This window comes from Plectropomus leopardus, chromosome 10, assembly GCF_026936395.1.
Source record: "Plectropomus leopardus strain MGB_pleo_1.0 chromosome 10, ASM2693639v1, whole genome shotgun sequence".
NCBI lineage: Eukaryota > Metazoa > Chordata > Actinopteri > Perciformes > Serranidae > Plectropomus > Plectropomus leopardus.
This window is the reverse complement of record NC_142185.1, coordinates 5,764,442-5,788,217: the sequence shown is the minus strand read 5'-3', so window position 1 is coordinate 5,788,217 and position 23,776 is coordinate 5,764,442. Positions and strand designations below refer to the sequence as shown.

The 23,776-nt window shown below is 40.0% G+C and overlaps 1 protein-coding gene across 6 annotated transcripts in view; it reads right to left on the bottom strand.

Moving 5' to 3' along the window:
• The window catches only part of hecw2a (HECT, C2 and WW domain containing E3 ubiquitin protein ligase 2a), a 62,598-nt gene that overhangs the window by 4,520 nt on the left and 34,302 nt on the right, over nucleotides 1-23,776 (bottom strand). For 4 of the 6 annotated variants that reach the window (XM_088082919.1, XM_088082923.1, XM_088082921.1 and 1 more), the window contains 15 exons: nucleotides 22,886-23,071; nucleotides 18,241-18,375; nucleotides 16,862-16,982; nucleotides 16,445-16,541; nucleotides 16,184-16,267; nucleotides 15,922-16,004; nucleotides 14,070-14,190; nucleotides 13,102-13,215; nucleotides 11,160-11,312; nucleotides 10,182-10,280; nucleotides 6,872-7,001; nucleotides 6,512-6,658; nucleotides 4,870-4,984; nucleotides 1,780-1,865; nucleotides 724-836 (listed from right to left, as the gene is read on the bottom strand). In XM_088082919.1, coding sequence (XP_087939045.1) covers nucleotides 724-836; nucleotides 1,780-1,865; nucleotides 4,870-4,984; nucleotides 6,512-6,658; nucleotides 6,872-7,001; nucleotides 10,182-10,280; nucleotides 11,160-11,312; nucleotides 13,102-13,215; nucleotides 14,070-14,190; nucleotides 15,922-16,004; nucleotides 16,184-16,267; nucleotides 16,445-16,541; nucleotides 16,862-16,982; nucleotides 18,241-18,375; nucleotides 22,886-23,071 — 1,784 coding nt within the window. The remainder of the gene's footprint in view (nucleotides 1-723; nucleotides 837-1,779; nucleotides 1,866-4,869; nucleotides 4,985-6,511; nucleotides 6,659-6,871; nucleotides 7,002-10,181; nucleotides 10,281-11,159; nucleotides 11,313-13,101; nucleotides 13,216-14,069; nucleotides 14,191-15,921; nucleotides 16,005-16,183; nucleotides 16,268-16,444; nucleotides 16,542-16,861; nucleotides 16,983-18,240; nucleotides 18,376-22,885; nucleotides 23,072-23,776) is intronic. The other 2 variants (XM_088082922.1, XM_042495139.2) reach the window with 1 other exon arrangement.

Genomic DNA, 23,776 nt, shown 5'->3' with positions numbered 1-23,776 from the left:
ATTAAAGACAGTAAATAAAAAGATATATGCAGTTTCCCAAACATTCATATATTTCTGGCAGCCAAAAACAAATATCTGCCACCACAAATAGTTTTTCTATTTTTGAGCTGTACAGTATATTAGGAGTGCTGTTGAAATATATATGCCCTTCAGCTGTTTATTGCGCCTCATATAGGAGTGCAGAGCGTACTCTTGGCACTGATGGAGCAGAAGAACAACAGGCACAGTGAAAGGGAAATGTCACCATTTATTCTGCGAGGTCTAAAAGTTTGGGGGGCTTTAGAAATACAATATAATTTATTTTAAAAGTGCAGCCTTTTCATTATTTTGCACACATCCTAAAATATTCAAATTAAAAGTACCTTGTACTTCTGTAGCAGATGTACCATTTATGTACCTTACACTTTCACTTTAGTAGGTTTATCATGATTACTTTTACTTGAGACATTTTTTTATGGGAGTTATTGTACTTTTACTTCAGTATAGATTTTCCGAACTCTATCCACCACTGATCTTGTTTAATAACTAAAATTTGATTTAGCAAGGGAAGGCTGATAAAATAAATATATAAATAATATATAAGTGTGGCACATAGAGAAAAATGAAAGGGCCCAAACTCCCTTCAGCAAAAAAAAAAAAAAAAAAGACTTGACAGCTTTTGTGAGGTTAATCCATTTTGTGCAGTCCCTAAAGAGTACACAGTCATCCTATCAGACATCTTACCTGGGTAAGGATGTGATTTTTCCCCACTTCTCAACACAGAATCTGCGGGGTCCATTACTGCCCCTCAGAGAGGCAAATCCCTCGTAGGGAATACTGGAGGTGCCTGTCACAAACTAAAAAGAAGAAGCCCATAAAACAGTCAAACAAAGTATGAAAGCAGCATCCTAAAAGCACTAGTATTATTCATGACTTGTCACACCTTTCTCCCATGAGCTCAACACTCAAGGTATGACAGTGCCAGGTGAGCATAAGGCCGCACCGGGCTGTTCCCACACCCCTTTTCAGTTCTATATATTCAATATTTAACACTTTGAAAACTGGGCAAAATGGCTTGATTTCTTTTAAAAACAAAGAAAGAAGGCAATGAGCAGCTTAAGAAGAAATTACCCAAAAATTAGTAAAAAAAAAAAAAAAAGTACAAGAAAATAAACTAAAAATTAAATTTAACGAACCATAAAAACACCACCAACAACAGACACAAAAAACAACTGGAAAATAAAAAAAGTTAAAATTACAATAATTCTTTAAAAACATTTTTAAATATATAATTCTAAGTATATAGTTTCCTAGTCATTTTTCCCTAGCCTTTTTTTCATATTATCTAAATATAATAATTTCTTGCATTTTCTGGGACATTTCTTAAGCAGCTCAAAAAACCCTTTTTTAAGAGTTTTTGAAATAAATCCACCCATTTTGCTACTTTATATATTTATACACATTTACGTTATGTAATACTTGCTTTACTTAATACTTGTGAAAGGCATCGGAATGCTGCAAAAGAAGAGTGTTGTTGCTCAAAGTTTCAAAGGGTTAAACAAGTAATCTGAGGATATTTCAACAGTGAAAACTTAACATTGTATGTAAAGTGAAGTGTGTAATACAGTTCTATATATTGCAGAGATTAAGGTAAGATCCTTCTGCAGCCAAAAGTTAAACCCCCGTCATGCACTTAAGTCCATCTGAGCTTTGTGGTAAACACGACTCTGCAGCGCCTGCAGGGCACCCAGCCTCCACACGGGGGCACCCTGTGTGCATGCGGTCACCCACGTGCTGTACCTGCAGCAGTCTCAGCCTCTGCTCATTGTTGAACCTCTCCACAGCTGCCCAGAACCAGCGAATCACTATGTGGTTGTCATGGTAACCTGGAGGGAGATAGATGATGATGGTGCATGAGTCAGATGAATAACAAATAAGGCCTCTGTCCCCTGGTCCTTGCTCTCCTCCTCCTTCCATCTCACTATTTCTCCTGTGTGATTTTTGAATGGGCTCTGCTGTTTAATGTTTAATGGCGGAGCTGTTTTGTCCGTCTCAGTCGATTCGTCTATTAAAAGAGCCTCACACTGAGTCATGGCCGACTGTCCGTTTGAGTTCTCTTGTCTCCCTGCTGCTGGCCGCTTTTCAACTGGATTGGCCAGACCTTTAAAAAGCCTTTTAATGTGATCTCTTCTAAATGGTTTGGACACTGGCGCTTCGTGCTTGTACTGTACACAATACGCATTACAATAATTAAATAGCAATAACTCCCCAAAGTTTTAAGTGCTCATTATGCAGTACACTACAGCAGAGAGATACAGATACAGAGATACAGAGATTATCTTTATGGTCTTTTTTGCTTTTAAAGACAGGACAGACTGAGTGTGAAAGGGGGAGAGAGAGGAGATGACATGCAGCAAAGGGCTGAGGCTGGAATCAAACCTGCGGCTGCTGCGGTGAGGACGCAGCCTCTGTACATGGGGTGCCAGCTCTACCAACTGAGCTCCTGGGCGCCCCAACACACAGGTCTTTTAAAACAGTGATGCCGTTTCAAAGACATGAGGACTGGGGACTAACATCATAATACATGAATGAAATTGGGCTCATTGATTCCACAAGAGTCTCAGCTTTCCAGCTGGTCCCAATTTATGCAACTCCAAGACTGTTTAGGGACCCCAGTGTGCAGAAATATTCAAATACAAAATAAGACAATTATACTGCAGGCAAAAAACTGCATGAATTTTGTCCTATGCTGCATTTAACTAGCACACAGTGGGTATGTCTGTGAAGAGGAGACTTGTGGGTATTCATCAAACCCATTCTTTTTTTCACTCAGATATCTTAAGGTGAGAGGTCAAGGGACCCCTGTGGAATGCCCATGCTGTTTTTCGTCACCAAAACTTAGCTTAAAGTTAGCATGCCATGGTTAATCTTACTGGATTCCTTAGGTCTTCTAGTTTCAGATGATCAAATTATCTACACTCCAGCTTTAAAACTCAGCTTTCTACAGTCCTTTAAAGACAGGAATGCCAGCCTGCCAGGTATCAGAGGTTTAACTGCTGTAAGCAGCATGCTTTTATTTTGAATCGGTATTTCCTGAATAAAATATATTAAAGGAAAACCCGATCATTCCTTCTCCCAAATACAGGAAACAAGATAAGGTACTGTGACAAGCTGATTTTATGTTAACAAATCCAGGAAATCAATTGCATGAAAAATGTAAGTAAATATAACTATGAGTCTTCATTAATGTTTATTTTATACATCGAATTGTTATGTTTAAATAAAATTTAGTTAGATGTACTTGATTTTGTGAACTTGTTGCAACTTAAAAATGACAAGGTTGATTAAATGAATCTTTTAAAGTTTTAGTAACTTCTGTATATATCTGTAAATATATCTGTATTCTGCCAGTTGCAAACTAGTCGATCATATTTGTGTATTCCTAAAAATGTTAACACAACAGAACTCATAGATCTCCTAATTCCATCATTGGCTAAATCCTCTTTGTCAGACTGACTTGTTCTACTTAAGTGTACAGAGGCTCTATCCTCGCCGCAGCGGCCGCAGATTCGATTCCAGCCTTGGCCCTTTGCTGCACGTCACCCCCCACTCTCTTCCCCTTTCACGCTTACACTGTCCTATCGAATAAAGTCATTAAAAACATAATCTTTAAAAAAAAAAAAACCTTGGAAAGAACAAGGTTTTTGCAATTGTCATTTTTAAATTGCAGCAACTTCATAAAATTAAGCAAATTCAGCTAAATTTCAAATAAACTTCAGATATAAAGTAAACAAGGCAGTCGTTTTCAAGATTTTAAGTAAATCAACATGTCGGATTTTACAGTTTATTATTGCAGGATATCCTAGTTTAAGAGGTGATGAGGTGTAATGCGCCAACTCATCCAGTGGACATTGTCAAATTGATTTCAATGGCAGTGGATCACATTCACAGTGGACATTGTGGGTTAAAGCTGTATCAGGGTTCCTACAGCTTCAGCCAAAAAACTATTTAAGGCTTTTTAATGCCACTTGAACTAAATCTTAGAACTGAACTACTAATAACCAAAATTAAAGAAAAGTTTTATTTTGCCCAAATGTTTATGGCAACCTTAAACATGACGTCTTTTGGCTCCTGAAAAAAGTTAAATTATCTACATCAAGTGTTGACAAATACAACCCTTTTTAGAGCGGAACCCATGGACGACAGTGAACATATTATATTATCAAAAACAGAAGGAGGAAATATATAGCATTTCTCATCGGTGTTCTTGGTGATTTTGTCTTTCTCACTCTGCACGTGAGCTTAAGAAGTTGAATTTATTAAACTGCTTAACCAAAAATATATGTCATCAATTATTTTGAGATTTCACAATGTAATGTAAGAAAAAAACAATTGTAAAATCTTACTTTCAATGTCAGAGAATTTTAAGACTGTTGTAAGAATAATTTCAGTCATTTTAAAACCAATTAAGGCCTTATTTTTAAATTAATTATATTAATGCCTTTTAAGACTTTTTAAGGATCCCTGGCAAACCTGTGTCGAAAGAAGTGTAAAATAGGTTACGGACAATTTCATTAGATTTTTTGTCTCCACCTCCCTATCAGGATCAGATTTCCACGTTTCATCCTCAGACTGGCTGAAAAAAAGTAAATGGGACACACTTTCACCCACCTCAGCGCAAGGGTGCTGTTACACAAGGCATCTATCTAATCCCCCCTGCTCACAACAGAGGGTTAGTGGTTGCAGCTCCAAGTTGTGGATAAACATGTCATTTGAACGTAAGCCGGTGTGTGCATTTGACTTTGCTAGTTCTCTGACATTGCTGTGAGTGTGCCACAAACACTTTGATCTTCATCTCTGCTCTGAGCGCCTCCCTGCAGCTTTACATACCTCCTCTGTACTCGGTGTTGTTCCTCCAGTCTGCCAGGTCGATCTCTGCCGTGCCTGCAATCACCAGCTCCAGCTCCCTGGCATCAAACACTGACACCAGTCGTACATCCACCACCTAACACACACACACACACACACACACACACACACACACACACGTATAAACGGACAAACACATGGTATAACATATGGTACCTATTCATTTATAACAGTCTTGCCACAGCCGTCATTGTTCGAGGAATTTCAGAGCCCTGACACAGTTACAGTAGATCCTTGTTGTGGAAATACACAGATGGCAAGAGGATAAACATTATTGTGGGAAAAGTTTCCATCAGTTTTTATAACACTAAATGTTGGATTTTGTTTGTTTAGCAAAGCGAGGCCTGTAAACTCATGTTGACAGACATACAGCCTACAAAGAGCCGGTAATCTGTCATCCTGCAAGGCAACGGATTTAAGCAGGTTTAAGACTGGGTTTGTTCTGCTTATGAAAACAAATGAGAAAAAGCAGAATATGAGCACCAGTCCAAACTGCATGACCACTCTGGGTTCACTTTGTCATGCTGAGCCTCCACAGCATGCAGGACTGTGAGCTATCTCCATCTTCTTACAGTTCTACACTCTCACTCATACAAATGTTTCAGAGAAATACTCGCACATGTAACCATTGTTATTCAGAGTTTGAACAGATTCTCCCGACATGTTGAGTAGGAACAGGCCCTCAGATTCACATCCAAACTGAACAGCTCACAAAATCTAAACATTTTTCGTGCTAAAGTCTTTCTTTCACAAGTTATTGCAAAAGAGGGACTGAAATGCCTGACTTTGCTGCGACTTTTCTGAAAAGTTGCAATGCAAGTTGCAATATATTTGGGCTTTTTAAAAAAAGTTTTTAAAGTTACAGTTACATAGGATCACATCATAGTTTGATGGATTTTCAGAGCCAATGTTCGCATCAAATATAGCAAGTATTTAAAAAAAAATCTTTCTGTTATATAAGTCAGTCACTCATGAAGACATATATCTATGGATAGATAGATAGAGATTAGGCAACACAGTAACAGCGTCTTGGTTTATATATGATCGGCAGTACTTAGTTTTACTGTTTGATCTCAGCCTCCATTTTCACTTTGCAGGAAGCACTAAGGCACCTACTTCGTGTTCACAAACTCTCATACTAGTACAGCTAAACATGGCACTAAAATGTGTTTCTAAAAACATTTAAGGTGAGAAAAAGAGAGTGCAGTAACATATCTTGGTTTATATATAAACAGCACTGCCTTGTTTTACCACATGATCAGATTTGGATTTGAGTTTGAGAGCAAGAGAGAGAAGGGTGTGGGGCGTTTGTCTCTTGACCTGCTTGTAAACTCTTTGTGTGCGCAGTGGCAAGCAATATCAAAATGTAGAAGCACAGTATGTAGTTCAAGCAACATCCCTGAGAGCCAGTGACACTTGGCAAAATGATGTGTTTTGCATCAATTTGCGTCATTTGGGGGATTTCGCTGTGGGAGGAGAAGGGGTTATCGAGGCACTGGTTAGATGGAGGGTAGTTTTCCACAGTTCATCTACACACACTACCCACATTGTTTTGATACAAAGCTTGTTGAAAATCAGTGAAGTATCCTGTTGAGTGCTGTACCTCATAGAAACCTCTGACCAGGCTCTCCGTCTGCTGGGCCACTCCTCGCTCTATACGCCACTTGACCATACGCTCAATGTACTCCTTCTTGTTCTTCTCTGATACAGGGATACCAGCCCCGCCTGGCTTCAGCTCTCTCTCTGTAATCTGAGCAATCACACACACACACACACACACACACACACACACACACACACACACACACACACACACACGTATTTTTACCAGGCTGCAGCCGCAAATTTAAGAGGTTCAGGAATTATTTTACTCATTTTTAAACACACACACACACACACACACACACACACACACACGCACGCACGCACACACACACACACACACACACACACACACACACACCTGTCCAAACACCTCCTCATTGACAGTGAAGGTGAGGTCCAGCATGTCTTCGATGTCGTTGTCTTTCATCCACTGCAGGCTCTGGTGGAACTCCTCATCCAGGAACTCCAGGTCGCTCAGGTCACATGGGCTGCATGATCGCAGGCAGAGGTTACACGGAGCTTACAGAGGGGTCAATAAGGTATTGATGACGTGTCTTACTCATAAACTATGGCTAACTGTAATAAGGGAGGTCAAAGGTTAATTACTTGATGTACAATAGCAAAAGACAGCTTTCCCCAAAGGCAGTAAACTAAAACACACAGCATGATGCATGGCAGAAAAAATATGTTTGCTCAAAGTTATTATGTATCAGGATAAAGCCCTGGAGGTGTACCAGCTCAGTTATGAGAAATGTGGAATGCTTACTAAGATATACAGATAATAAATACAAGTAGAGGGCAAAACAAACCTACAGGATTTTTTTATACTAAAACATTTTACGTAAAGGTGACATTTTGAACATCTTGGTCTTGACTTTTACCTTTAACAATCTCAAAATGTACGTTTTAACCCTTTTAACATGTTTTAGCCTGGGGTGCAATATATTGTTAATTTCAGAATACTTAATACTTACTTAAGTCTTTCACAATATATATACATATGTAATTACCATGTTGATAGAACTTTCTGAGCTTCAGTAATGTCAATCAATATGCTGATGGTAGACAAGCGATAAAACAATATTAAACGTCCTGCTCAGCTGTTCAGTAGAGCACATTTAAAATCACTGTATCTTAACAGAAAATATGTTGAACTTAACTCAATCTGACTGAGTTATCTCTACCATTCTGTTTAGGTATGTTTAGCTAAAAAAAAATCACAAGATGTCACTGTATCCTTAATAGTAAGTTTTTTTTCAGTTCACCTCCTCCAGACATGTGGTGGGATTTTCAAAGGAAGGCATACATTTTTTACATGTCACAATTTCAGAGGTCATTCACTGTTGTTAAATGATACATTTAATTTTCAGCATTATTTATATTTATTACTGTCTAAAGCTACCAAAAGGCTGAGTTTCATAGAAAACGTAGTGATTCTAAGATAAAAAATTCACAATTTTTATGACAAAAAAAGTTACTGTTGTTAATACAATATATTTAATACTATTACATTTTAAAATTTAAGGAAAAAATCTATCTTAGATGTTTTTCAAAATACTGTAATGGTAAATATCTAGAACAAAGGTATTCAACTAAAATTCAAATAGGTCCAGTTGCTAAAATTTCCTCCCAGTAAGGGTCCGAACCTCATACCTACAATCAATGATTTATTGAACATTTCATCTTAATTACGATTAATGAACTGTTATTTTGCTTTTTATTTTTTTCTTGTGGTTTGTTTTTTTGCCCTCATAGGTCACTGACACAATTTCATGTGACCATGGTGTGTTGCAGTGTAATAAACATATGATTTATAGTTATTTTTTAAACTTTCCAGAATTATATAAAAATTAAAAGCTCCATCTTAAACAAACTACAGGTAAATTTAAGCATTTTGTGCTGATAATAAGCCAACCTCTCCTGACTGCAGGACTCTGACTTCAACTTCTGTCAAACATCTGTACTATTAATCATTTCACTCATCAATCTTTTTTTTTTTTTTTTGAGTAGGCCTACTTCTCCTATAGCTGCTAACAGCCTACCAACATTCCCAGTTAGAGAAAGGGTGAAAATAAGGTAATGAGCCTGTGGCCCCAGGCCCCCAAAGCATGACATCTGTCCCTGGTAATAATAATGAGAGCTTAGCCTGAGCGGCTGGATGAGTCATGGAGCGATGCATCCTGGTGTTTCTAAATAATTCCTACAAAGTCTGATTGAACCTGAAACTAACACAAAGTAGCCTGTGAAGTCTAAAGAAGCCACTTTCCACTGTTGCAAATGTGGCTGTTTCAGACACTTTGGTGCTGTGAAGAGAAGCTGCGCTCTGTTTATCTGTCTCACTGTGCTGCTGTCGGACCATCAGCTGTTTGATCTGCGATAGTGAAACACAGTAGAAGCACATACGACTCTGCTGTCAAACACTCAGCTGTATTCCAGAGTCAAAGTCGTTCCCTTTTTTTACATGATTATTCAACCATTCTGCCCTCGCTTTTCTCTGTGTCCTGAGAGTGCGAGACACAGCCCACAAGCGTGAGACACACACCAGAGGTGTGGGAGTTGGCAGGCCCGGATTAGGAGAATTTTTAAATAACTGAAATTACTGAAATGGGTAAGATTGCATTGGTTAGAGGTTCTTAATGTTGGTTTCCATTATTTCTTGATTAAGCCCAGCCCTACTCCGTAAAGATTATTGTTCTTATTCTTACATGGCATTACAACTTGGCCACAGGTCCGGATAGGACAACATTTTGGTCTGGATCCGGACTGCGGTCCACCAGTTCATTATGTCTGATCTAGAATATATAATAATATAATATAATAGTATATAGAATAATGCACAGAAATAATAGTAGTACTGGTATACTACTAATACTAATAATTTCATGGTAACAAACTGATATATGTTGGTATACTTATATATTACAGGTATTACAACAGTACATGATCTGTAATTTTGAACTTTTATTTCTGTTTTACTTACTAATACCACGAAATGACATTTTAACTGTTTGGTAGAGGCCTATATTTAAAAACAAAAAAGTATGAGGTGGGGCGTCCAGTGGCTTAGTGGATTGAGCAGGTGCCCCATGTATAATGGCACTGCTGTGCCGCAGCAGTTGCGGGTTCGAGTCCAGCTCGCGGCCCTTTGCTGCATGTTGTCCCCTCTCTCTCCCCCTTTCGCACTGCTGATCTGTCCTATCTAATAAAGGCAAAAATGCCAAAAAATAATCTTTAAAAAAAAAAAGTATGAGGTATGTATATCTTATGCATAGTCTTTCCTCCCAGTGATTATGATGATTAAATATTTCATGTCATTGCAACTACTGGATGTAATTTGTATTAGAGTTTAAAACACATATCCACTGGTTTGATAAAAGCTTGTTTGTATGATAATGGTAAAGCCAAGATAGGATCCGGGCTGCTGAGGAGGTTAAGAGCCCTTATAATGACATAAACATCTGTCCTTAGTGCAGACATTTGGCAGGGATTGAGGTTGTTTGGACAAAGCTATTAATAAGGACGCTGCTCCTGCTGCCAGCTGCCGGCTGAGAGGATCTGACTGCAACACTTAGATTCTCAGCACGGCCTGACAGAGTTAGTGAGGGGGATCTGATTGGAAATGCTGGTGTGGAATTGGAAGTCAGAGGGAAGTGGGGTGAGGTACTCACATGCGAAGAAGCCCCTTGTAAAAGGGTCGGGTGAAGAAGGCATCCAGCAGGTACTGGTGGACGAGGGCCAGGCCCAGGATACGTCCACTGAAGCGAAACCTGGACACAGCAGAGAAAATACAGGTCAATACAGGCATCAGAGGTGGAATGAATCTTCCCTTCAAATGATTTTTCACATCAAGTGTTTGGTGTAAACTGCTTTGAGTACCAGATGGAGTGGGTTTACTCTTTCAGGTGTTGACAGAAAGATCGTAACATAGCAGATTGGTTTTAAATCTTCTATCTGCGGATGTATAAACCCTGTGGAAGTTAGTTAGCTTCTTTCATCCATGTTTCTCTCATGTAGTATTTAACGGGCTTAAGTGAGATTTGAAGTTCATTTTATAACTGAGAACACACCAGATTGTGACATTGTTTATGACAATGAATAACACCCCTCCAGATTTTCTCTGATAACAATGCATTGAGTCAGAACAGTGCTGGAGCCTGTCATACAGAGAACAACTGAACCAGCAGGGAACATGTTTCTAAATCCTTTCTTTCTTGAGAACGTCTCTAAAGTCAGACAGATTGTCCCTCCAAGAACAAAAGTATTGACTTGACATTCTTCAATTTAATAGGTACCACGAATTTTGTCCAGAGTGACAAACAAACCCCTGAAGACTTATGTTGCTACATCGGCTATCTTCTCCATCAGATCATATTATGATTGTCCTGTCTAGCTGTCTGCCCATCCATTCATCATCTGATGATCTATCCATCTGTCCATCCAATCACTGTCACCGAGGCAAAATTGCCGGGTGAACCACAAATTGCTGATCCAAATTTCCACACAGCACCCTGCAAATGACTTCTATTTTGGGAGCAGCAGTCCAAGCAGACAAGATCAACACTTCACTGTCAGCACAGCGGCACACTAACTTTCACCACATACATTAAACAGATACACTGATTACATGCATATACGAAAAACCTCACCATTCATGGTGGTTGTCCACAAAGGCAGACATGGGGCTGATCTGGACAGTGTACGTGTCATTGGCCGAGTATTCAAACAGGCCGTAATACGGGTTGAACAGTTCTCTGGACACCAGGAAGAAAAACTCTCTGGAGGGTCCACTGTAGTCCAGCCTGCAATCATCACACAATAATATACAACACTGATATAAAAAAGTGGGTGATTTGCAAATCATTTTTGACCTTAATTCAATTGAATACAGTACAAAAACATAGCATTTAATGTTCATACTGATAACCTTTTTTTTTTTTAAATTCTGAATTTAATACCTGCAACACATTTCAAAAAAGATGGGGCATGTTTACGACTGTGTGACATCACCTTTTCTTTAGTAGGCATCTGGGAACTAAGGGTACTAATTTTAGTTTTGATATTGTGTGTTCCCATTTTTGCTTGATATATGACTTCAGTTGTGCAACACTCCAGGGTCTCCTTTATGGTATTTTGTTCTTCATAATGCTCCACACATGTTCAGTGGGATACAGGTCTGGACTGCAGGCAGGCCAGTCTAGTACATGCAAACTTTTAATACAAAGCCATGTTGTTTTAACACATGCAGAATGAGTCTCACTTTCTTGCTGAAATAAGGAGGGACGGCCCTGAAAAAGACGTTGAGATGGCAGCATATGTTGCTCCAAAACCGTATGTACCTTTCAGCATTCATGGTGCCTTCACAGATGTGAAGTTACCCATGATGCCATGGGCACTAACACCCCCCCATACCATTACAGATGGTGGCTTTGAACTGTGAGCTGGTGACCGTCTGGATGGTCCTTTTCCTATTGTCCATGATATCCAAAAACAGCTTGAAATGTGGACTCGTCAGACCACAGCACACTTTTCTACTTTGAGTCAGTCCATCTCAGATGAGTTCGGGCCCAGAGAAGTTGACTGTGTGTCTGGATGTTGTTGATAATTGGCTCTCATTTTGCATGACAGTCTTAACTTGCATTTCTAAATACAGCGATTAACTGTGTTTACTGACAATGGATTTTCAAAGCATTCCCAAGCGTCCTTTGCACAATCAAGTCACTGTTTTTATGCAGTGCAGCTTGACAGGTCAAAGGTCATGGGCATTAAATCTAATTTTTTCAGCCCCCTTCTAGCAAAGATTTCTGACTCTTTTGATAATATTATGGATTGTAGATGGTGAAATCTATCAATTCTTTACAACTGTACTTTGATAAATTTTGTTCCTAAACTATTATACTGTTTACTCACAGTTTTTCACAAAATAGCAAACCTTGTGCCCTCTTTGCTAGAGAGCGACTCAGCCTTTTGCCGCTCTCGTACCGAATCATGATACCATCATCAGTTACCAGTTAACCATTTGATGTGTGGAATGTTTCAAACGGGTGTTTCCTGAGCATTCCACTAGTCTTTTGTTGCTCCTGCCCCAATTTTTTGGGAACATTTTGCCGGCATCAAATTCAGAATAAGTGTGTATTTTACAAAAAACAATCATGCTAAATCTAGGAGCTGGTGATTATTATTATTTCAGCAAAGACACACCCCTACAATCATCGGCCCTTGTGCATTTACAACAAGAAAAGGATACAAGATACTACAATTAACTGATAACAAAGGATATATGACCATCAGTCATTCAGAAACTCAGAGTAGAAGGTGCCAGTCATCTCTGTTTACAATAACTCTACATTCTGATGTTCAAACATCCCATGCTTTTCATTCTTTTCTTTTCCCACCCACTTGCTCCAGCTGCTCACTCACCAGCAGACTGTGGATTTACTGGGATGTTATCAGATGTGTGTGTAATTGCACATGTTGAAACTAAAGATAAGAATGAATCAAAACTCCCCTGGATCAATTACAGCAAATACCCTCACTTCACACTTGGCACTGATAAGGAAATGAACTAAGAATGAGAAGCGTCTCTCTTACCCGTCCTCGCCCACAAAGCTGACGTAGAGTTTACTCCGTTGCAGGTCTTTACGGGAGTAACACATGATTTGGTTAAAGGCGTCCTCCAGGAGGTGGTCCCTGCGTATGATGAGCCTGGAGCACATAAACACACACCCAGATCCAGTAGTATTAGACCTGATATGAACAATGGGGCGGCTCCCACAAAAATGTGCATTTGTTGGGGACTATTTTCAGCTGAAAATTTATATAATTATATATATTTAGTGTTTTAGCCAGTGTTTACAGCAGCAGGACAATGCAAGTAGGACTGAGTCAAATTAAACAAAAGTGTGGGTGTTCATGGTAATAAAGGAACACGTTACACTGTGCAACAGTGTTACAACAATGGAGCTCTATGGCACAGAGGAAGAAGGTATATCAGGCTTTAGATACACACAAAATTGAGGAGCTGTCTTTCCCAGCAGGTTAAGATCACATACATATGTTTGTATGAACAGGTAATTAGACCTGTTTCTACTCTGTCATTGTCCCTTTTTCTTTACTTTTTTTGTTTTGTTTTTTGAGTGCAAGTAATTTATACATTGTTTGCATCCTACAGCTGACTTGTATTTTGTTTTTATGTTTGGTGGTTTGTTTTTTTTTGGGAGGGGTGGGGGTTCTGTTTTGTTTTTTTGGGTTTTTTTGTTTAGTACTGTGACCACTGACCCCCTGTCCATGGCCATTTGTTAATAATATTGTTGTACTGTCATGAAAGAAACAAAAAATATACACACAATACTTGTTAGTAGCATCAATTTATAGTAGTTTATCTTTTCATGAGATTTGTTCCCAACAAGAAAAATATATAACATTTCGTCATCTAGTGAATGCAGAAACTATTATAAATTGGCTGAAGGTCTTACTGTTTTCTTAATATAGTTATATAAACTGATACTAAATCAGACAATCTATACATGAATTCCTTAGAATTGCACAGTTTAACCTACTTGACTTTTCCCGGTCCCTGACCATAACCTTTGGTCTCCAGCTTTCGATAGAAGTTCCTCAGTTTGGCTTCAAAATCTCGCTTATATGGAGCTGGAGCACGGGCATTAGCTCGCTGGGTGCCTGAGATATAAATGAGAGACAGAAATAAAGACACAGGAAGGAAGAAAAAGGCCAAAAATATGGATGATGAAAGTCGAGATATAAACAGACAATGAGGGGAGACAGAGGTGGGTTTAAAAATAGAATACAGCTAGAGGGAGACTGAGATAAAATGAAATTAAAATGATCCAAAGCGGAAATTGGGAGAGGCAGAATCGAAATCTGAGAATCGGAAGTGCTGTATGCAGGTTAATCCTGGATTGTTATTTTCTATCAGTTGTAGCCGACATTCATTTAAAAAATAAATAGCAGGCAGAGAGAGACACCTCTTCATCTGTCTGTGTTTTGGTTGAACAGTTTAAGATTAGAGGCAGGCTCAGTGTGGAGAGGTGTGGAGAGTGTGCAGGACAGGCACTTGTACACTGACACAACCTGAAGAGAGGAAGTCTGTGTTTGCGTGTCTCTCTCTGTGTGTGTGTGCGTCAACCACCTTAGGACACATCTACCCTAACTTATTATTTTTAGTTGAAAAGAAAATATAAGCTCACCAGCCACTTTATTAGGTACACCTGTTCAACCACTCATTAATGCAGATGTCGAATCAGCCAATTGCATGGCAGCATCTCAGTGCATTTAGGCATGTAGACATGGTCAAGATGATCTGCTGAAGTTCAAACTGAGCATCAGAATGAGAAAGAAAGGTGATTTAAGTGACTTTAAACGTGGCATTATGCTTGGTGCTGGATGGGCTGGTCTGAGTATTTCAGCAACTGCTGATCTAACTGGGATTTTCATGTAAAACCATCACTAGGATTTGCAGAGAAAGAAAAAGAGGAAAAAAGACTAAATATCCAGGGTGTGGCAAGGTGGACAGGCAACAGTAACTCAAATAACCACTCGTCACAACCAAGGTGTGCATAAGAGCATCTTTGAACGCACAACACATTGAGCCTGGAGGCAGATGGGCTACAGCAGCAGAGGACCACAGCGGGTGCCAATGCTGTCAGCTACGAACAGGAAGCTGAGGCTACAATTTGCACAGGCTCATTAAAATTGGGCAGTGCAGATTGGAAAATATGATAAGTCCTAATTTCTGCTGCGAAGTTCAGATGTTAGGGTCAGAATTTGGCATAAACAACAAGAAAGCATGGATCAATCCTGCCCTTGTATCAGTGGATCATAACAATTAGTAACAATTGTTCATCGCTTAAAGCTCAAATCATCTCACTGTATTCTTGAACATGATGATGAGTTCACTGTACTTAACTGGCCTCCGCAGTCACCAGATATCAATCAAGTGAAGTGCCTTTGGGATATTGCGGAACAGGAGATTCACATTATGGATGTGAAGCAGACAAATTTGCGTTGACTGCGTGATGCTATCATGTCAATATGAACCCAAATCTCTGAGGAGCGTTTCCAGCACCTTGTTAAATCTATGCCACCAAGAATTAAGGCAGAGAACTAAGCGAAAATGTGTATGTGTGCAGAGGTTGGGGTGTTAACATGGAATGTGAGTGTAAATTTAAAGTATGTCTTTTGTGAGTGTAACATAAATATTTCATACTAGCCTGACACCAACCTGTGGTATATACTGTATGAAGGTTCTATGAAATCGCTTCTCTTATTTAGTAGGAAGATGTAAAGCAAAACTCCGGGTGGATGGTGTCAAATTTAATAAAGGGAACGGCTTTAATAAAAGGTGCATGAAGGTAATAAACTTGATGCAGACAGAGTGAGACAGACACTCACCAGGGGAGCTCTGAGGAGAGGACAGGCAGTAACTCGGGTGGAGTAAAGGTGGTACGTATGACATCACCTCCTCCTCAAATAAGCTGGAGACAAGAGAGAGGGACGCGCACAGAAGAATCAGAAAGAAGCAGAATGCAGAAATCACACATCCTAGAAAAGCATAATTCTTGGAAATGCTGGAGCCAGATGGTTATAACTTTTCTCAAGTGAGCTATGATCAGTCCCTGACCTGAACACACAAACACAAGTGTGCTGCACTCACCTGAGCAGCATGACGAGGTCAGCGTCGCTAGAGAGACGAGCCAGCCCGGTGACTCCCTCACTGCGAATAAACTGCACCTTTTCCCTGCACACATACACACATACACGTCAGGGGGTAAACTGACACAGTCCATTAGGATTAAAGGTCAACTGTGCGCTCAGTTTGACTGATGATGATAATGGAGGTGTTGGATGTGAGGCTGGAGGGGAAGAGAGAGAGACAAAGACCGGAGGGGGAAAACGGACACGGCGAGGGACATACTTGAGCGAGTGATTCCTGGCGAGCTCAGGTTGCCTTTCCTGCAGGATCTCAACGATGTTGGGTTGCCGTAGAAACGCCACTATCTTGTCATTGTAGGCTGGAGAAAAATGAGGAAAGGTGCATTAACTCTTTGAAACCTGAGAAAATTGATTTCTTCCAAGACCATCAGAAGAAGGCAATGAGTGACAAAAGAGATGAACCAAAACTCAGTAAGAAATTACAAAAAAAAACAAAACATAAAAAACAAGAAAATTGCCTGAAAATTTTAAAGAAAGAAAAAAAAAAGACAGGAAAAACAAATACGGCAAACAAGACTTGGAAAGGGAGCTTAAAATTCCTTCACATAATTTGTGTTAATATGTGTCCTGTGTTTGTTGACAGATCATGCTTGCATGCGCGTCATCCTGCTCGACCTACCCACAGGCACCACGTCGTGGTACTGACTTCGACTGGAGCCGCTGAAGGTGCTGGAGGGGCGGGGCATGGAGGGCGGGTTGGTTTGGCGAGAGTCGTCCACCACCTGTGACAAAAGGAAGCACTACGGTTCAGGTCGCATCCTAGTTCTGAGGCCGATCCATCTGCCGGTCATCCTCAACACTGACCTCCCCTCCTGCTGATTACTTGACAGCTCTGCATGTTCTCACACAATAATAACAAATCTCTGCCAACCAGTTTCCACAGCAAACAAACACTCAAAAAAAGGCTATTTTCAGCAGTCTCAGATACCAGATTGTCAACAAAGCAGTTAGATGCATCAGTGTGGACGATTTCTCCACACTAGACATTTTGGAGACCTATCCAAAATCAGTTACCTTAACCAGATCAGTGAATCCAATAAGTTGCAGGTTCTATTGACTTAACCCTTTGATACCTGAGCAAATTGGCTTGATTTCTTTTAAAAACATGGGTGGAAGGCGAATGAACGATGAAAGAAGAAATGACCCAAAAATTTACAAGAAAATTTTGAAAAAAAAGAAAAAAGAAAACAGAAATCCAAACAATACACAAAAAATGACCTAGAAAATGTGCTTAAAATTCTAACAATTCTATAACATAATTTTAAATATGTAATGATGGTTATATAAGTTTTCCCTAACTTTTTAACTCCTGACATTTTCCCCTAGCTTTTTTCAACAACTGTTTAAATCTACAAAATATTTTGCAATTTGTAGAACATTTTTTTGCCAAGTTGCTCATTGCCCTTTTCCCCATGTGATTGACAGAAATTGCACTAATTTGCTCAAAGTTTGAAATACTTGTGAAGGGCATCTAAAAGGAGCACTAGAAAAGTAATGTCACTCCAGGTACCAAAGGGTTAAGCTATCTATCATGTTCACGATGGCCCCTCGTGTTTATGGGTACTATACTGAGGCATCTTAAATAATGTGATGATGTGTGAGTGATGCTGTCATTCCTACATACAGTGCAGCAGAGCTTTGACAGAGGCAGCCGTCTCTCTCCCTCCTCCTATCAATATAACTATGATTATTTGAGATGCAGAGTGTTTATGGAGATTTTCAGTCATTCCTGTGATGCAGTAGAATATCTCGAAGGACTAAGTCAAATGCAACTGCACTTAATGTTTTAATACTCTTGCACTGAAAGTAGCGCCAATGTCCTTGCAGGACGGCTCCACCAGAGACTGAGGGGAGAACTCCCCCGCCTGTGCCCACAGTGCAGAAACTAACCAAGCATTTTTCTCCTTCAAACTGGCCTCTGTAAACATTGCAGCGTCTCTCTCCTAGCCTTAAGTTGACTCCAGGTGACAAGTGGTGCAGTGGCGGCCGGTCTCTCACCTCCCCAGCACTGTGGCTGCGCTGGCGGCTCAGGTGCTGGCGGTGGGCCAGGAGCCCAGTGGAGCGAGAACTCTGGAGGGGCAGCCGGGGGTCAATGAAGGTCGTGGAGCGACAGTTGTGATCCACGAAGAAGGGCTGAGGGTTGAGATGCAAATACACACAGTCATGCATGGATGAACTCTGGTATGGTCACACAGACACACATCTTTACACGCAAACCTAGTGGCCCAGGTGTTCGTCTGCAGATTTTTGAATTAGTGTATAAAACTATGATTGAGAGTGTTATAACTTCTCACCTTCCTGCCTGGTGCGGTCACCTGAACTGTACAGGTAAGAGTAAACTTTCTAGGATTGTATCAATGGCGAGCATAATAGTTGGCAAGCCACAGAAGACCTTGAGATAACTTTTTACAGAAAGGATGAGGACTAAAGCGAGGAGTGTCCTATCAGATAGCTTCTATCCTCCTCCAGCCAGTTCTTCTGAGCTCTGGGAGGGCCTATAGAGTCTCTGGAAAAAATATATTCAAGAAGTCCTTCATTCCAGTGCCGTCAGTATTCCTAAAGCTGGGCATACACTGTACGATTTTAGAAATGTGGTTGTTAATTCCATCTCATACTGTACAAGTAAATCGCCTGCGATGTAAAGCCAAAGCTCACAATTAATGTGTTCACACTGTACGGTCAGATTGTGACCTGAGAGCTCACACTTTATGTGTGAAAGCGGCCTGTCAGCCCCCTGCAGACTGTCCTGGTAACTGACAATTCTAAATAATGATTAGTTTGAAAGCTCCGAGGCAGGTATTAGCAACAATGCTAGCAAGGCAGAAGTGTGCTGCCTTGATAATCTGTGCAATCCTGTGTGCCGAAACCTCCAAGAAAAAGAGGCGCTGGCAAATATGGACTCACAGATGGCTTGGAGGACATGGACAGTATGGCTTGTCCATTTTGCAGAGAGAACCGGAGGTAAGCTAGCTACTTTCATTGGCGGCAACTTGATTCATGGTGTTAATTTTCTGCCCAGCGTTGTGTTGCCATGGCGTTTTCAGATGCTGTTTCAACTTCGTGCAGTCGCAGTGAGAAAAAAACAAAAAAACAAATGCTGACATTGGGGAATCAACTCGTGGCCCTGCTTCAACTGTGCGAGAACCAACCCACAGTGGAGCAGGTGATCAGTCCTTGCTCACTCAAGTACACTGCACAGCCACACAATGACCCAAGACGAAGCTGAAATTCTGCCCGACTTTAAAATGAGTCGTGCGGCTCAAAAATCGAGTCAAAAACGGCTGAAATCGTACAGTGTGTACTTGGCCTAACTCAACTAAGTGACTGATGAGCTTTAAACCTCAGACAGACAGTGACACGAACTGATTTAATGTGTTCAGTGTTCCTAATGACCCATTTCTGTGTGTTTCACTAACTTTTACTAACTGCTTGTCTGCTTTTTATTCTGTTTGGTGGTTTCCACCCAGGTGGACAATAAAGATCTATTCTATACTATACTATACTATTCTACAGTATTCACTTAAATTCAATTCTATTTGCTTTATTGGCATGAATGTTTGTAAAACCATATTGCCAATGCCTCAGATATAATTAAATGATGATATAAATAAATACAAGGGAAAAAAATCAATCATGATATTCAAATCAACAGCAATCCATTGGATAAAAAAAATAGATGCATGAATAAAAAGAGCGAGAACATTTTGTTTTGTGTGTGTGTGTGTGTGTGTGTGTGTGTGTGTGTGTGTGTGTGTGTGTGTGTGTGTCTGTGTGTGTGGTATGTCTACTGTATATAGACATAAGAAAAAAAATCAAAACAAAAAGTGAGATGTGCAGGAAAAATGAAGTATAAACACCACGTCAGGTTGTTGTTCAGGTTGTTGTTGTTGTCCCGTAGGCTGTGACACGCACCAACATACCTCGCTGCTTCTGTGACACAGACAGTGATTTCCATCAGTAGATACTGTATTTTTGTCTGCTCAGTGAGAGCATTTAAATCTTGGCATTTACATTTAATTTGTGTGAAGAACTTTGTTCTAATATCATCATGTGTGCAACAGTGTAGCAGGAAATGTGTCTCTGTCTCCACCTGTCTCTGTGGACAGAACTGACACAGCCTGTCTTCATGAGGCAGCCAGGTCTGTCTGTGTCTGTGTCTCTCTATAGCCAAGCTGTGACCACAGAGTCTGTACACAGTCAATGTCTTTCTCAGTTTCTGATCAGGCACGCTGCTCAGACAGTCGGCCACCGTGTATTGTCTGTTTAAAACCACACAGCACTGAAGTTTGCTTTGAGTATTTATGATGGATGTCCAATAGTTAATGCAATGTTTCTTTTCTTTAGCTATTATGTGGTTGGGCTAGATTATGTGAGGGCTATCCTTAGGCCGTGTGCTGTTAGAGGAGGTGAGCCTCAGCACCAGCTGGCTGAGACTCTTCTCTATGTTCTCCTCTTGGCAGTGAAGAGCTTTGTAGTGGTAGGAGTTGGGCTTGCTTGCTTGTAGGTGTTTGTAGAATTTGATGGCTCTTTTTTTAAATCATAGAAGGCCCCTCTCCCCCTGTCTCTGAGATCATTCAGGGCCAGATGGAAATGTCCTGTAGAGGTAATGTTTAGTCCCAAATATGTGTAGATGTGTGAGTGTTCGATGTCGGTTGAACCCAGCAAATCCTATTTGGGTTTCCCTGACATCTGGGTCGTTTCTGGAAGACCATAACCCCGGTCTTCTCCAGGTGAACTGTCAGGGCCCAGGACTGACAGGAGTTTTGCAGATGATCCAGGTGCTGTTGTAAGGCCTCTTTAGATGGAGCCAGCAATATGAGATCATCTGCAAAGAGCAGGCATTTAATCTCTGAGTCAGAAAGAGCGAGGCCAGGGATATCTGATTGTTCTGGTGATTTTGCCAGAACATCAATATAATTATTAAACAGGGTGGGGCTGAGACTGCAGCCCTGTTTCACCCCTCTACTTTGGGGAAAGAAATCTGTTAACATATTACCGATTTTCAAAGCACATTTATTATTTGTATACATTGTTTTAATTATGTCATAGATTTTCCTCTCTACAGCTTTTGCAATACATTTCAGGAACAGACCATTATGCCAAATTGAGTCAAATGTTTTTTTGAAATCGACAAAACCAGATATTGACGAGGGTTTGGAGGGTATAGATATGGTCGGTAGTTCTATGTTGTGGGGTAAATCCAATCTAACTCTTGCTCAGGACATTATGATCTCTGAAGAGGTCTTGCAGTCGGCTGTTAAGGATGCTGCAGAATAACTTCCCCAGGTTGCTGCTCACACATTTGCCTCGGTGATATTGTGGGTCAAATTTGTTTCAATTTTTCAAGATCAGTGTTATAATTCCTTTGCTCCAGATGTCAGGGAAATTTGCAATACTCAGGACAAGGCTGAATAGTTTTAATAAGGCAGTTTTGAGCTTATGGTTGCTAAATTTCAGCATTTCATTTAAGATACCATCAAGACCACTGGCCTTCTTTGGCTGTGGATTTTAGACACTAGCTCCTCTTCAGTAATTTGGTAGTCTAAAGGGTTCTGGTTGTCTTTTTTCCATATTTCACCATTTTGAATAGCCAATTCTTCTTTGTGTGGTTTGTTGAAAATGCCATTTTTCCAGAAATGATTTGAGTCAATAGACTCTTCAGTTGTAGCAAGCTGATGCTCATGCTCCTCCCTGAAGTTCTGAATGTTCTTCTGTATAATTTCAGTGCTTCCCAATATTGGAGGTGGAGCTCAGGATTGTTGTCTGTGTTTTTGATGTGATACATTTCTGAGCGTTTTTCTCAGATGTCTGCAGTCTGTGTCAAACCACTTTTCACTGGTGGACTTTTTGGATTTGTGATGCTGAGACTTCTTCAGATGGGATAAATGTGCAGCATTGTCAAATATGTGATTAATATGCCGTACAGCCTGATTCAGACTGTTGTTACTGTGGGGATATGATGTGGAAAGAAAATAGTCTAATTAAGACTGAATTGTTTGATGTCTGATTGCTGTCTGGTAGTTGTTCGTGCTGTTATTTGTCCATCTGTAAGGTTGTTTTGTGTAGTTCAGTTTACTGGGCTCCATTACATGAAGGGGGTCTAGGTATGTAAGGCTATAATCTACTGTGCTATTGCCAAGAGGAGAGCTGTGTGTGTAATGACCAAAGGAGTCAACGAAGCCAACTGTTAACTATGTACAGACCCTACCGCTCAACATAGCTGCAATAGTTGAAGCCCACTTTTGTTGACAGTTCTATTCTGTTCTGTATTATTCTATTCTTATCTATTCTACAGTAATCTATTCTACAGTCTTCTTTTCTATTCCATTCTATAGTGATCTATCCTGTTCTATTTTCTACTGTGTTCTATTCTATTCTATAGTATTATTTTGTATTGTTTCCTTTTCTATTTTCTACAGTATTCTATTATATTATATGATATTTACAGTATACATATTCTACAGTATTTTATTCTATTCTATTCTGGTACACTGAAAGTAAAGATTAGTGGACAGCTGAGCAGCGAGAACAATCACTGGATACACGTGACCTTCAAGGTTAGTGTAATCCCAGGTCAATAATCAAAGGTTGAGGGTCACACACGCACGCACGCACGCACGCACGCACGCACGCACGCACACACCTTCCCAGTGTGGTCGTGCTTCATCTCCCAGCCCCGAGGAAGCTCCAGCTGCTTGTTGGAGAACATGTTGAGGAAGGTGACGAGGTCGCGGTTGTGCTGGTAGCGCTCAAAGTAGTGAGCGTCCCGACGCACCTTGCTGATCATGTGCTTCAGGCAGGTGTTGCTCGTAAACATGCGGTAGGCACTCTGGGCAGAGGGGGGCAGGAAGTTGAGGTCATCAGAGAGGGCCGAGAGAAAACACACATTTTATATTGTGATATTAACTGGAAATGAAATACAGTCAGGCCAACATCATTTTTTTGTTATAACATGTTGTTTTTGTGTTAATGTGTATCTTTAGACATATTATAATAATCATTTAATTATATGTTATATGTTTTTTGGAAAAAAAAAAGAATGAATAAAAAACTGAAGTACACTACTGCAGTAAATCTGAGGACCCCCCAGGGTTCCTGGACCCCCAGATGAAGACCGAGGCTCAGGCAGCATCTACTTAGACAGATGCTGAGTTAAGTTTAGTTAAACCATTTCAAAGTGGGGCAAATTGGCCTGATTTCTTTCAAAAGCATGTGAAGAAGGCAATGAGAAACTAAAGAAAAAATGTACCAGAAAGGAGCAAGAAATTTGTCCAAAAAAAAAATAAAAAAGTGCAAGAAAATTAACTGAAAATATAAAAAATTAGAAACAAAAGATAGAAACAAAAAAACAAACAAAAAAACAAAAGGGAAATAAAAAGAAAACAAAATAAAACAAACAGCAAAAAATAACCATAATAAAATAACCTAAAAAAATCCTAAATGTTATTCTGTAAATGTATATAGAATACATAATAACGATAATTAGAAATATAATTCTCTGGACATTTTTTGCTTTGTTAAAAATACATTTTTA